The 16,267-nt window shown below is 35.2% G+C and overlaps 1 protein-coding gene across 4 annotated transcripts in view; it reads right to left on the bottom strand.

Annotated features, from left to right (window-relative positions):
• The window catches only part of SLC4A10 (solute carrier family 4 member 10), a 189,254-nt gene that overhangs the window by 90,832 nt on the left and 82,155 nt on the right, over window positions 1-16,267 (bottom strand). For all 4 annotated transcript variants that reach the window (XM_090143851.1, XM_090143852.1, XM_090143850.1 and 1 more), the window contains one exon: window positions 7,238-7,319. In XM_090143851.1, the coding sequence (XP_089999977.1) occupies window positions 7,238-7,319 (82 nt within the window). The remainder of the gene's footprint in view (window positions 1-7,237; window positions 7,320-16,267) is intronic.

Here is a 16,267-nt window from a genome sequence, read left to right as displayed (position 1 = left end):
CTACTAAGAAAATGCACTGCAATGTCAAGATGCCTTGAGAGAGAATATTTTGCCAGTGGTTCAGTTCAAGTCACAAATGACTGCTGACCTCAGCAAGAGAATGGGGTTTCTCTCTCCTCCAGAAAACACTCGCTGCTTTCAAGCATCTTACATGTATTCCCATTTAGAGCAGAGCCAAATGCACTCAAAAATGAACAGTGAGAAAAGCAGCAATCCACATAGAGGAGGGTTTTTTTTGTTGTTTTTTTTTTTCCTTTTTGTTTTAAAGTATTTTTCCTTACAGGAGAACAAGTGATTATGGTGAATTGTGTAGGAGTTGAGAAAAGTGAGTCATTATTCATTATTGTGGTGCAGCGAGGAGGCAGAGCTAAAGAAAAAGCAGAAAAGAGAAAAGCTGTGCTTCCTAAACCAACAGTTTACATAGCTGTTTGTGGATAAGGTTTGTTCAAGGGAATTTTTTTTTTTTTTTTATCTTTCTGCAATGCTATGATTTGGAAAGAATCAACAAAAAGCCTCTACAGGTTTTTTTTAGATCATACACAAAACTAATGCTCTGGGTTAAAATACAACAGAACCATATTCTGGTTCAAGGAAGCATTAAGGATATATTGAATATGAAACATAAGAGCATCACATTGAAGTCATTACAGGACCTTTTTAAAGAGCACTGATTGATCACTGCCTTCCCAACAAATCTATCCTTTTAAGAGAACATTTTTCCAGGCTGCAGCTGGACTGAAAAAATCTTTTTAACTGCACTTATGTCCATTCCCCATTACTCTGTGTTGTTCCAGAGGAGTCCAGGGACATCGAATACACACTCCTATGACAAGACCAGGTCTCAGACATGCCAGACAATTAAAAAAAAAAAAAGAAAAAAAAAAAGTAGTAGTAAAAAAAACTCAGCAGAAAACACATAATAGAGTCCCTTCAGACAAACATACACTTTCCACTGATGCTTGTTGGAGGAAAGATGTTGACCTATATTTCTCCATTATTAATAAGCAAAAAAAAAAAAAAAAAAAAAAAAACCAGCAAACTCAGTACTAGCATAACTGGATGTTAAGAGCTAAATATTTTAAATAACTTTATCTTGCAATGCTCCAATTTTTTCGTGCATGCTATGCAGTTTTCACTAATAATGGTGAGAAGCTCAGTGAAAATGAAAGATTCTATTAACAGCATGGGAACATTTCATTGAAATGATTTATGTGTCATCTTGTAGCCAACATGACCCCACAACATTATGAAAAACAGGTTTAGAACTGGATAAGTTTACCCTTTCCCTGATAACTTATCTTCCATTAACATATACAGCTTTTATTACAAAATTAGTTTGGTAAATTTCATTTACCAAAATTTTAAAGGGTAAAATATTTAGAAATATTCACTTCCAAAAATATTGAACAGTTTTCTTTTTGGTGAAGTTTAAAGTAATGTCAAATTTCAAAACTTAAAGCTAAAGTTTAAGATCAACAAAAGACTGTGGGTTTCAGACACTATGTGATAATTTGTTTGCTTTCAGACATAATGTGATAATTTGTTTGCTTTCAATATTTAATTATTCTTCATGTGAACTTTCAAAGTAATTTTGCCAAAATGTCCGGTGGCATTATTCACAAATTTGCAAGGTGAATCCCCTTTTCCATGAACATGGAGTCATTTGGAAAGGGAAATGAGAGTCATCCAAAGGGACCAAACTGGGCAATTGCCAAGGCAAGAGTTTAAGCACAGCTCAAGATAATAAAAAAAAAAAAGTGTGATCTCAAGGAATATTTAGAGACACAGGTAGAAGCAGACCAAAATAGATTCGAGAGATGCCTTGAAAATGACAAAGGGAAGAAGCTAGACATGTAATACCTGCTAGGCAATAAAATGAAAGAATTCTGTGCTTGTAAAGCCAAAATGGCTCTTTTTAAGAGACCTTATAGAATACAAAATATCTACTGCACCTATACAACCACAGTTAGCATTATAGACACAGACCAACCCACATCTCTCTCTAAACTTTTACCTCCACAGTTTATTTTTTACTCCTCTAAATCTAATGATGTTATCACAAGGAGCACCTGGAAGACCAGACTGAGTAGCAAAATGAACATGAAACCCAAGAGAAGCAGAGCCAAGGAAGCTTGGAGCAAGGGATCTGATGGGATAACACTGCAATAGCTGTACCTTTCTAGCAGAGAAAGGAAGGGGACACCTTGGTCACTGTTGCTGTTCAGCTAAGTAGAATTAGTAGCTGACTTTCTTCTATGCAAGATCAAGGCTGATGCAAGGCTAGCAGGTTAGCATGATTAATGTCCTCTCAGTTCTGTGAGCTGCTAGGTCCTATTAATTTTCAGGTTAATAGTGTTAGTGGCAGACATTTCCACTATTCTGTTATTTCTACAAAATGTCTCTGAAACTGAATTCATTATCTGCTTTGGAGCCACCCTGATTTTCACTCAATAATATATGAAGATTAGAGTTCAATCACAATGATTTTTTCATGTACAAATCCTAACTGTACATCATAAAAAAATCATGAAAACTATTTCTAATTGACTGCCACAAACTACAACAAATAATTTTTTTTTTTTTTAAAAAAAAGGAACAATAACTAAGATAACTGTGTTTAAAAGAATGAAATACTCTGGGATTTCTGTGTTCTTGGTGCATATTCTCATGTACATGCTTCATATATAGGATAACATGTTTTATGTGTCCTGAGAGACTCAAAAGAAGGCAAACTTGATTTCCCATGAGACAAATATTTCCCATCCTTCTTAGGCAGATAAAAATCACAAAGTATAAACAGATTAAGCTGTATTTTCTGAATCAAGTACCATTTTGCCATTTGCTTCAATAGAGCCAGAATTCATCCCTGAATCTTTCCTGGCATCCACCAAACTACCTCATCTCCAAACATCTCCCTGTCACAGCTACTTTTCAAATCAGATTACACATATATCCACAGCAGTTCTGCAGTCCTGACACAAAGATTCAGTTGACCATACCTAGGGATGACAACAGTCATTTTCTCTCTCAGCTGACATGAGGAGCATAAACAAAGATCTTAATATGAGTGCATTTAGGGCCAATTATTTTGCATATCTTTATTGTCCAAAGGTCTAAGCAGATGAACCGAGTGCATGAGATCTCCAGACAAATGCAAATCAATCTAAATATTTATTTTTGAGAAAAACACACTCATTCTGTCAGAAGATCGTTACTACTAAACAAACACTGAATCAATAGCAGGTAGAGACAGTAAAAAAGAATAAATTGAGAGCAACTATTTTTTGATGTGCCCATCTGTTAATGGGAACATGTTTACCTGCTCCCAGTACAGCTATGTGTAGAACCTGTCCTTCTTACTACAAGGAAATCCTTTAGTATTCAGAATCAGTGTTTAATTCTCACTTAAAAATTCCACTACTGATAAAAATAAGAGTGTATTTATTGCAGCAGAATCTTTGAATGTATACACACTGAACGATAAGTTGCAAAATACGCATTGATAACCAAGGGGAACAGGCTTCTTTTCTCGTTTTGCCTGTAGGAGTTATTCCTTTAACCCTTTGTTAAAGCGACAATCAGACAAATTACATGTTCTGTATTAGTTACTGATCTTGAGCTGACAACTCAATAAAAATGAGTTACTTGGAAAAATCCTTCATGTGGAAAATCTGAATGCTGAAACTCTACACATAACCTACTTCTGAAGAACTGCAGTGGTGAAGGTAAAAGATACAATTTGAAGTATATACTGCATGTATCATTACTGGCGTTGAGATGAATAGCATGTCACTTAGGAAATCCTGCAATTCCTGCCTATGTCCCCAGTTGTGGGTTTTGTTGTTGTTTTGCTTGTTTTATTTTGTTGGGTTTTTTTGTTGTTGTTGGTTATTTTGTTGTTGTTGTTGTTTGTTGGGGTTTTTTTGCCATGCTACTCAGAGACAGAAAACACTGATCTAGACAGACTGAAGAAAAAATTCTAGTTCTTAGGAATGTTCTATCAGGCAGTATTACTCACCACAGTACTTCCATGCTTTTTCAGCATGATATGCAGTTCCAACATATTTGCACAATGGCTGCCTCAAAATATGCAAATACAAGTATTTGTCAGGCCAAGAAATTTCAATTGGAAATTTTAGTTCCTATTTAAAACTTTATTTCTGACATCTAAACTTGATAGTCCACAATTTAAAGAATAGCAGAACACTTATGATTTTAAAATTTAAGTAGAAGAAAATGAAACTCAATTTCATATTTAAGTATTCATTAATTCTTCAATCAAATTGCAGTTTTTGAAAAGTTTCTGATACAATGCTGTTGAATCATAAACTCTGTCAAAACTCATCTTTGGTAGAATATTCCATAACTAACTACTTACAGTTTTAAACAAATTAAATATCTTCCAAAGAGTTAATTGTATAACACATATTCATTATCTAATTATATGATTTCACTAAGCTAAGCAATTAGCATCTGATTGTATAATTCCATATTTTATAGCTGAAGTCTATTATGTAATTAGGAAAAAGGTAAATTTTTAGCAAAGTACGTTACAATGTACATTGGGTAGGAATAAGACAGTGACATCTGTGAGTCACAATACACCATTTTGAAATGGAAAAGTGCCTAGCTGTGCTCTGAAACAAGAGGGCATGCTATTAACAGCAACCTGATCATTAAAATGTACAGTCTCTTCAAACCTTTTTATGTCACTTGGTATTTCTGGATGCAGTGAGTATGAATTTAAAGACACAAGGATCCGATCTCAGAGAGGACGTGAAAATTATGAGAAAGCTAACCACATTAAGAAGGATTCTGCATCAAGCAGTCGTTTTCTGAGAACATTATGAAACAGTGCGATTTTGTTTTTGAAGAAAACCAGACTTATTCTCCAATTTCAGAATTTTTAAACAATTTAAACCGATGGAAGGCCTGGGATGGGGGATGCAACTGCAAGTCACTGTCATGTTTTGGTTTCTATCAATAACAACACATAAGCAGATTTTTAAAAGAATATTTTAGATACTTCAAAGGAGCAACTCTACATACAGGATGGTGGGTGAAAATAGTAATTAAATACAGTTTTTAAATAACATACTTGTGCAAATTTTAAGATGGGATTTTGTGTTCCACAGTCACATGTAGAACCTAAAATATACATCAGAATAATTCTGACTGCCCTTATGGCTTAAGTCTACCCGTGTGACTAATCTTGAAGATGTCCTACAGAAAACTGTCAGTTTTTAAAAAGATCATCAGTAAAAATGCTTGAGCAAAAGGACTTTTTTGGGGGTAGACTCCTCCACCAATAACCCTGTATTTCATTAACAAGGAGAATGGAAGACAGATCACCCCAGTTCTTCTATCAGGTGTTTCCCTTAGAACATCAGGTACAACAGTTGTAAGCTGGCCAAGGATGCATTCAGGTGTCTGAAGACTGCTGAAAACAAAGAGCAAGACTGCACAAAGGGAGTTGTGGGGCTAAATCCAACATGGTCATTACAGGTCTGATATGCCAGCAGTCTCTTGAGACACTCTACGAGTCACCCTGAAAATATTCTAATTGAGATCTGAGGCAGGAAACTCTACTTTTGCACATGCTCAGACTTGCCCTGTGAGCAACAGTGTTCAACAGTGTGAACTGGAGCTGTGCCTGCATTTTGAGGCTCTGCTATGGGAAGCAGTAAGGAATAAGGCATTGCCATCTATCATGTTGATGTTTACACGACATCACCACCAATATGGCCACTGTGCAACAAAGAATGCAAAATTCATACAGGCAGAGAGAAAAAAAAAAAAAGAAAACAAATCATGAGGATCAACTGAATTAATCAAGGGAACCTATTTAGAAAGCTAAGGTCCATGTGCTAACAGAGATAACAGAGATAACTCTCTTTGGACCTCTTTGGAGGCAGTTAACTCTTTAGACGTGCAATATAAAAACACACCCCAGATCTTAGCATTTCTTTTTAGCTAGTTCATGGGCCTCAGAAGCTAACAACTAAAATCAACAAGTTCCAGCCTCTAAAGTGGGATATTCTACGTACAATAGAAATTCACCGTCATCTAATAATTATGACTTGGGGGTCACACATCTCAGTAGTGAAGTGGAAGAGTACTCGTAACAAGAATAACATAACTGGTTCAGAGATATCTGAACTATTAGTCCAATATCATAAACTGACTTGTCTTCTTCTACGTGCTTAGATGGCTTGTTAGGTATGTGATTTCTGCAGTATTTCTGTAGTCTGTAAATCGCAAAATATCTATCTGTCTGATCTGTGACACTCCAGAATGGTTTTGTTCAGCACGATATGTGGCTAGTCAACTACAAGAGGCTTGTAAAGTAAGGATAGAAGCCAATAAATACATATAGGTTGCTACTATAAGTAATGCTCCTATTTGTTTCCACAGAAAACTACAAGTAACTACTTACTACAGTAACATTATTTGATAGAGCAAATTCTCAGTAAAGAACACTGTTTCTCAACATAGTCACCACTACTCATTATGCATTTTTTGCCAGCCATGAACAAGAGCCTTCGTGCTATCTGGAACATGGCTTGTCTTTCATGTCACTGTCACCATTGCAGAAATGCACCACCCACTGACCCCACTGTGCTCACATCCACTGTTCAGTGTCTATGAACATTCAGCAAGCAACAATGAAAGTCAATGGGTGTAACTTTTTTCCACGTACAGGAATTCCATTACAGTCCTTTGCTTCATATGCACTTCCATGTCAGATGCCATTTTGTCAGACTGCCCCTCTGCTGCCATCTGTCACACAGCAACAACATGTAAAGGAATACTGGTGGGAAGGTTCAACCTCTACTATCATACCACCACCATCTGGTGTCATGGACCAGAATAATAAAACAGGAGGCATTCTTTTTACCATAGCCCTCTGCTGCTAAATCATCTGTCCTACTTGCATTTGAGCTTTTGAAAACTTCAGAGTAAGAGTAAAAAGACCTACTAAATTCATGTTTGTTTGTAGGACTTGATGATAGAGCACTGTGAAAACTAACAAATTTCCACCACTGTCTGTATTTGAACATTACAGTGAGAAAATTCTCTTCTTAGTTCTCTTTTTAAAATAACTGATAACATTCTACTCTTCCATTCACATTTAAATCCTCCAATCAATAAGTTTACAGAATTACAGTTATAGAATTGAGTTTCAGAACTCTCAGAAGACAGAGACAATGTAATACATATAAAAATAATCTCTCACCTTCTAGATCTTCCTTTTCAAAATGAGTTTTGAGGATCGACCGAGTTCCTCCTCTATCCACAACAGCTTCTTCATCATTTCTCTGCAAAAAGAAAAAAGGACAGGTAAGCTGCTTCCCACTAGGAATCTATTACCAAGACTGAAGACTGCTGTGAAACAAGGATATGCTTACTATTTATTTATTTACTCTTTCAACTCAGGAACCAAAAGTTTTTCAGAACTTCATTTTCATTATTAAAGTCTATTCCTTCTGTGTCAGTTTTTACTGAGGTATGATTACAGCTAATTTTGACATAAAGTTGTTCTGCTGAAACATGCAAGATGATGAGTAAACTGCAGTTACTGTGAACTACAAAAAATATGAGTCAATGGGACAATGAAAGAAATGAGAAATGTCTGGCTGAGGTAGCTTTATTCTTGTGTTCTTGAAGAAAGAGATTGTATATGTATTTTTGTTTACATAGTATGAAATATACTGAGCTACAAGGAGAATTCCCAAATTATTAGCACTAACACTCCTTCTACTTTGGCAAAATCAGAGAGTGATATTCAGAGGAAATACGATGAGAAAGAAAACATTAATACTATGAAAACAAGTGGCCAGACTTACAACTTGCAAAGTTTTTTGCAAGTCTTTTACATCAAGCTGTAGTTACAATGCAGGCAAATACTATTCACTAACAGCATAAAATAAAAAATCTATTCTTCCTCTGGAACTCATGTTATGCCTAATTTTGACTGTGCTCATATATGCATTTTAAATGTATTCTCTACTGCACTCTAAATATATTATGCCATGCATTGTGCTCTAACTAAAAAGAGCTAAAGAAAGTAGTCATTTCAGACACCTCAGGCATATGAAAGTATCACAACTCTCTCAGTACAGAAATGTTTTGGGAAAAAGTCAGCAACGAGGCACTGGATGCTGTGCAAAACAACAAGTTGGCTTTGCTAGAAGCCTAACATCAACAATAGTTAAAAATAAATAAATAAATAAATAAAGCCTATAATTCATAAGATGATCCAGAGTGTTTTCCTGTAAATAATGATGAAGAAAAAAAGTGTTATCTATAGAAAAAAAATTAAAAGGCAAGCAGGAAGGCTTATTGTTTTGTTCCACATGAATTTCTTTACTATGAGAGTGGTGAGATGCTGGAACAGGCTGCCCAGAGAGGTTGTGGATGCCCCATCCCTAGAGGTGTTCAAGGCCAGATAGGATGGGCCCTAGGCAGCCTGGTCTAGTATTAAATGGGGAGGTTGGTGGCCCTGCTATGGCAGGGGGATTGGAGATTCATTATCCTTGAGGTCCCTTCCAACCCTGCCCATTCTGTGATTCTGTGAAACCATCAGTTAGTATATCAGTACATATTTCTCATCAGTGAAAAGGTTTTAGTAAGTGAACGTTAGAACCAGAACTGCATGATTTCTATTTATGAAATTGGTATCTTAATGAAAGTCTGAGGCAAGGGATTTGAATACCAGAGTTACACGCTAAATATACATCTATATATAGAGTGCAATAGAACATAAGAAGAAATTAAACCACATAAGAACAAATCCTTAAAGAGCAGATGCCCTAGGCAAAAAGATTCACATCTAGAGCTAGATGTCATGAATTCTGGATCTAAGTTTTTTGTTTCAGGCTTCTCTCTTTTTTAAAAATAGCTGTCATGCTGTAGCTATCTTATATAGAAAAATCCTAGGAATGTTTTAGCACCAAGCATCTAGGCTGCTAAAGAAAGAGACTATGAGCATTTTATTTGTCTTTATTAGACCTTTCTAGTAGATAATAGCAAATAACTGAAATCTGATGTGCAGAAAAGGCTTCCTATTCAAACTGCTCAATTATTTAGAATTCACTGAAAATATATTAAGATGCATCAGAACAGTGTATCACACAAACAATTTGATCAAATTAGGTAACATTAATCCATTATTTAAAGAAGTCAGACTTAACTAGGCATGTGGGTCAGGCTGGCACAATGACCATGGGTGAATGGATAGAGAGGATGCCAAAGGCCAGGTATTACAGCCATGTCAGAAGTAGAGCTATTCCAGTGTAAGTCATAGCCACCAGCATTTTCCTGCTGCTGAAAAGGCACTATGGAAGTAAATTTAGGGGAATTTCTGTAACAGGGAGAATATTAAATTACAGGGAAGTTTAAGGCTTAACACATCATCTAACTAAACTATATACAAACTAATTCATTAATATTTATCAAAATATGCTCATACACTTTGACTTCTCCTTTCCCATGTGTTCAATTTTCAGCTTCTGGCAATATCTTCCTTCTCTGTCTCCTCTTGTAATGTCACAGCAAGTCTCAGCCTTGCCTCATTCTGAGAAGTGGGTTTGTTCCATTAATATTACAGGGAAAAACAGCTTAATTGGGAGTTTTGTGTTGTTGCCAATTCACTTGTCAAACTCTGAGCAAAGTCCAATTAAACAAGCCTTGCACTGTGCACTCTCACTTCCCAGGGAGCAGAATGAAAGCCATTGCATTTGCATTTACCAGCACAAGAGTCATATTGCACTTTGTCCAGAAGTAATTTCTGTGATTCCTGTGCTGCCTTCCTGTAGGAAGGAATAAGGAAGTGAAGGGCTTACTAGTCATTTAGCACAACTAATCTCATTTAGATGGAAGAAATATAGAAATATAAGTAATAATTGTGGCAGATTCTCTCCACTTTCAGATGATGACTAGAAACTAGAAACATAACTTCAATTGGTAATGCTCTGCTTTCTATTAGGATGTCATGAAAACTAATATATTATTAAATGTTGTGATAAGAAACTGAAAGTATAGGCAAGAACTATAAGAGAGTCACGAGAAATTAAATGCATGCTCTGGGTAACTTTCATGTATCAAACAGCCACCAGCCTTCACACTAATATCGTCAAAGTGTATGAAAGCCATGACTACACTGCAGTTTTGCCCACCGCTTTCAGTGTGATCAAAGCAGGGCATGAAGACTAAATCTTTTTCATAATCCTCCCATGTCCATGTCAGAATTCTGCTGCTTCTTCAGTTCCCCCTGTTTGAATATGTTTGAAGGTCAGAAATATGACACGATGCACAGATCTGCTAGTTTGGTGTTTAAGCCATACTGAACTACTGGAGCAGTCTGCAAACAAATTTATGGAGACACTGACCAGGTAGGAGTCCTTGGCATTGTCCATTATTGCAATGAGTTGCTTGCTGAGTCCAACAAACACTGTGGTCTACTGTTTAAAGCATGAGAGGGGGATCCAGAAAGTACCCGAGTGCTAATCCTGGATCTGTCCCTGACTTGATGTGATGGGAAAGTCACTTAATCTCATTGCCTCAGCTTCCTCATCTGTAAAATAGCGACAATAATATTTATCTGCCTTCCTCACTGATCTGCTCTGTGCCATAATGAATATTCATACAGCATTTTAAAAAACTGCAAAGCACTACAGAAGTGCAAAGTCATTCAATTTAGGAATATGAACAGTACATGCAATGTAAAGAGATAATAGGAAACCACAGATTAGTAAAAATCAACATTTAGACTTTTTCTAAACATAACATCAAATTATACTACTACTTTGTAATACAGTGCACAGCTATGGCAACTGTCTGGGAAAAGTCTATCATATAAACAAGTACATTGGGTTAAATTTCTTTTGGTCTAATCCAAGAGCAACACTAAAGAAGCCCGTGAAATTGCATTTCTCTGGAGCTGCAACCAGAGTGCAATAAATAATTAAATAAATATATTTAGAAACAACATAACCTTTTTGTCTTTTGAATTATATTTGTTAATATTTTCTGTTATCACAGAATGGTTTAATTAAAACATAGGCAGGAAACAGTTTCCCTGAAACAGTAAAATATCTACAAACACACAAAGTAAGTAGAACAAATAACATATCTGGATTAGAAGGGTAAGGAAAAGCTGAGGCATTCATGCAGAAACCACAGGCTCCTTAGAGACCAGGGCTCAGCAACTCTGCTCAGCTCAGGATTTCACCTTTTGCATTTTCCAAATGAACAATGAAATGACTTTCACCATTGCACATACCTCAGAGGAAAAATCTATTCTAATGAAAAAGTCTTATAAATACAGACATTACAGTTTTTGTTTCTTGATATTGGATTAAACATATTGGTGAGTACAGAAAAGCAGAAAACAGAGCAATAACTCTGCATCATTTACATTGCAACTGCACATTTTTAAATTGAAATATGTATGTAAAGTTGCTTATATTTGAACAAAATTTAAAAAGTATGTCTCAAATATATTTTATTTCTATTTTTTGTATGTGGTCATGAAGACTGAAGGTTGTAGTGAGTGCTAGGAATACAGATTTTCAACGCTTAGATCAACAGATTATAAAGTGAGGTCGCAACTGTTGACAGTATTTGTAAGTATAATGGTGAGAAGTAACAAAAAGCTTCAAGCATTTGTTACAGCTTTCAAAACCATGAAGTGCCCGTTCACACCTAAGATCATTTTAATTAATGAAGAAGCTTAGAAAAATATCATTTTATAGCAGATATTTGTGGGTGTTTTTTAGTTGCAGCAGTTATAAACTGTACAAGCTTTCTATACTCAATATCTCAGTTATAAGGTAGATGACTGAGCAAAAAGAAGAGGAAAGTAACTTCTTTCAAAGATGTATCCATGCAAAAGAAAATGAGAAATATTTTTAGATATGCTAGGTGCTAAGGTAGATGCATACACCTGTAGAACTTCAAGATTAGGATGTACATCTTATATTCTGGATGACAAGAAAATAGGTTAATCTAGGTTAATTTTGGTGATAATACACACGTCTTATATTTATTTACTAAAAAAAAGTATGGTCTTAAAAGACACTTGCATACAGCCTAAAACCTGAATATTGCACAAACATTTACTGAATATCATCTGTGCTGCGGTAAATAAGATAATGGTTTAACAATTAATATACATGCTAATTTAAAAATATTAAATAGTCAAAAGAAACATCTTGCTGTCCTTCCTTTGGTACTCAGTTCTACCGATATATATATGGTGCTAATATATTTGAGGCAAGCAAAACCTAGAAAATCTTTCTTTCTTTCTTTCTTTCTTTTTATCCCTCTTCCTATCTAAATTTCCTTCACAGATGGCTACCTTTATTTTCCTTCTCTGATTTTTGGTCACAGTTTAAAGTAAACTGGATGATTGCTTTTCTTTGAAATAGGAAAAAAAGTCAGCCATAAAGAGTATTGGTATTCTAGAAAATTCTTTGGGACTTTCAAACTTTCATTTAAAATCCTTTCCATTCTTAAATTCTTAATACACTCATAGTAAAAATAGCAACATAACAACAATCATTTTCACCATTTTTCTTTCTGTATAATGTATGGCATAGCAGAAGCCATTTTATTTTTTCTGCAGTAGAAATGTCTGTGACACATGTGCTGACTCATAAGGAAAATAATCATGGTATTAATTGCTCCTCTAAATAAGCCACTTATTGATGATTAGACAACCCACATAATTCTCAAATGCCATATGGTACTATGGAATGCCTGTTAGAATACTAAACATTGCATACTATATTAAATACTGCATTCCTATAAACAATAGAAATCTGTAACATAAAATATTTCTTGTTACTTTATATTATCTGTATTTATATCTTTTGGAGATGGAATTCTAATGTATTAATTTTAGTTCACATATTTTGCCATGAAGCTAGTGATACAAACCTTGTGTGTTCAGCTTTTCTGTGATCTGTAGTGAGACTCTACATGTTTATCCAGACCTCACATACACATCTTGATTGCCTTCCCAGTCTGAAGATTTCAGCATTGTATTATTTATATATCTCTTTATGTTGTAATTATTTCAGACACAGTGTGACATATCTATTTTTACAATCATTTTGGTTAAGAGCAGCTTGTCATTTTATAAGTGCGACATTAACACAGATAAAGAAAAGTGAGTTATTTGAACTCAAGAGCTGCCAACACAGAGAATATCTTGCAAAAACAATTAACCTAAAAGGTAAAAAGAAAAGAAAAAAAAAACCTGCTATATGTAGATGCATGCCTCCCTGTTGTAGAAGGCAAATCATTGGTGACTGTCATGTACAGCCTTGTCCTTCAGATTGTCCTTGAGCAGACACAGTCACACAAAATTGATTTAATGCAGAGTGTATGCCTACAACTTAGATGCTGTAATTCTTTTCTCTTTTATAAGATAAGAAAAAAAACCCTTGTTTTGAATATTACCATTTAATTGCTTTTATTACATATAATCATATCTAACAATCTGTTGAAGTGGAAAAGACAGTGAATTTTATTTTTCTGATGAAATATTGCTTTTCCTATTCTACCAGCTATACTACATCATCCTTCTCCCTTCTAACCATTTATCAAGGAAGACTCATCAAAACATACTTTTTATACAATAACATCTATTCTGTAAGGTCTAAAAAAATAATTTTTAGAAGTTTCTCTCTAATTGTACTAGGGTTCTTTTCGCAGCAGCTTTCTTCAGTAATCACTACTAGTTAACACAAAGCACATACTTCTTTTGGTCAGCTCTTCTCCACATAGGTCACCCTATGCAAAAAGTAGAAAGCAATTAGTTTTCATTCCAGATTTGTATCTTGCTCGAGGCTGAATGTCATATGCATAAGAGCATCTCGCGTTGTCTTTTTTCCCCTCTTCTTTTCTCTCTTTTTATAGAAGTCAAGAACTGCTTAGTGTGACTCAATAGATAAGTACCATTTTCTGCAGCACTGCTAAAAATTGCACTAAAAAGCACTGGCTCCAAAGAACTGGTCTGCTTTTGACCTGAGACTGAAGACACTTTTAATACAATAATGCTATTCCTGTAATATATACACATAGATAATCATTTCAGACATTAAATATAAGCGCATACTACTGTTATAAATGTAATGCAACTAAACACAAGCAGAAAACACACAAGATTAAAACAAAGCAGTCTGAGACAAATAAATGCTCACTAATACATGTAATTCCTTTGTTTATCTACATTGACATATCCTGTGCTGGTTATACACATTATGCAATATCAAGCCACTATGCACCAGTGCATAAATGAATGCATAAACACTAAAATATTTCCTTATTGTGTGATAAAGAATCTTCTTTCTTGGAATAAACAAGAAATCCACTTAATGCATTTGCAAGGCAAGTATGTTACTTCGCTACATATATTCTCAATATAACTATGCAACTGGAGACAAAATTTCAAGATAAAATAATACATTTATTTATTGCATTAATACCTACATGCCCCATTTTTCCTGCCTTCACTCACCCATCAGAAAAGAATTCTTTGGCTGCAGCAACAGAAGGGGAGGGAGTGGGGAGGAGACAGTAAAAGTGAGTTGTAACAATGGATACAGTGGTGAAGTGGTGAGCTGTTAAGTTCTTTCTGGATTCTGGTACTTATTTTCAACATTTGCATTTAATTGCAATTGTATTTGCCATCTTTTGTATGCCTTGGAGTAAAACCATCAGTAATTGTCTAAACAATGTGAGAGCCTTACAAAACCTGAACAAGACCCTTAGAGTAATTGGGTTCCTTTAAACATTTTCTGCCTAGTTAAGACTCCCTTACCTTTTCCCCTTCCTTCTTTCCTTTCACATCACATCTGCAAAGTTCTTAAGCTAATATTTAATCAATTACTAGTCTCATAAAGACCTCTGAATAAATAAAATATAGTGCTTCTTGCTGCTAGTGAAGGGGGAGAGAAGCTGGCTCACATCTCTGAAACCGTAATTTTATTCCCTGTGCTTTGCATTCTTTACTACACTGTCAAAATACTTGTAAGTTATTGAGATAAGAAGAGCACAGGAATCAATCTCAGGCATTTTCCTCTGCAGTTATTATTTGAATATCTTCTGTCATCCTAATGCAGTCCCATTACCTGAAATTTTCTTTTGCTTCATAGCAATGGCTATGACAACTACTAAGAAAAACTCCAAAAGCATGAGAACAGATGTGAAGACTTTATCTAAGGCCTAAATCAGATTTACTTGCAGCTTGTCTGGATGCCCTCTTGGCTTGATGCCAGGTGAGGATATAGCCAGGATAACAGAATTATTTAGGTGTAGTTACAAGTTAAACATGCTAAGTGTAGCCCATTGTGCAAGAAGGTATTTGCTCCTAGATAACAAATGGTAAAAAGTAAATTATTTTGATTTCTAGATTCATAATCAGCCATAAGATATATTGAGTTTTAAGTTGGATACATTTCTTAATTTAAAGGTCCTGCTTTCAGCCTCAGAAAATTGAGGTGTCTCTAGATGAAATGTGTCCAGACTTCTTTCCTTAGAAATAGCTCATGTAGAAGAATCACAGAAGGCAGTTTTCTTGCAGCAGCTACTCATGTGGAAGTAGCAAGAGCAAAGAAGAAAGGAGGTCATGACCAAGTTATCAGGACCTGTTTCTACAGCAACTGCAACACTAGGAGAGAGGACTTTTTCCATTCATTTATAGCCATAAAAACGTGGTAAGTTTGGAATCTGTATCTTTTACATACAAATGTATGCTAAATATAGATTGAAGCACTATTTTTTCCCCCAAGACTTCCTGTATAATCTGACTATCTGAAGAGACAGGATAGTAAACTAAATGGACTATTAGACTGATTGACTGTGAACATTCTTACTGGCCAAACTCATTTCTAACCATTCTAGTAAGTTTTCCTACACTAATAATATCATTCCTATATGAGTAGGAGAGGTAATCTGACTAAACCAAATCTAATTAAAAAGCATTAAAAATAAGATGGCCTTCTTCTCATCCATTGTCAGGAAAAAAATGAACTTAGAGTATTGTACAATTTTCTGTTGCAGGCACAGGGATTAAACTGGAATCCTTGTGGCTCTTCAGAGGGGTCTTCTATACCTATTATCTTTCTCCAAAAGAGAAGAAAGATTGAACCATACTAGTTAGTGATCAAACCTGTCAAAGCTTAGAGGGCTTCCTTTTGTTGGCTTTTTTTTTTTTTAAGACTAAAACTAGTAAATAGCTTCCTGAAGACAACTGACA

This window comes from Phasianus colchicus, chromosome 7 (genome assembly GCF_987193195.1).
Source record: "Phasianus colchicus chromosome 7, bPhaCol1.hap1.1, whole genome shotgun sequence".
Taxonomy (NCBI): domain Eukaryota; kingdom Metazoa; phylum Chordata; class Aves; order Galliformes; family Phasianidae; genus Phasianus; species Phasianus colchicus.
The sequence above is the reverse complement of the archived record's forward strand: the minus strand, read 5'-3'. Positions and strand labels throughout refer to the sequence as shown.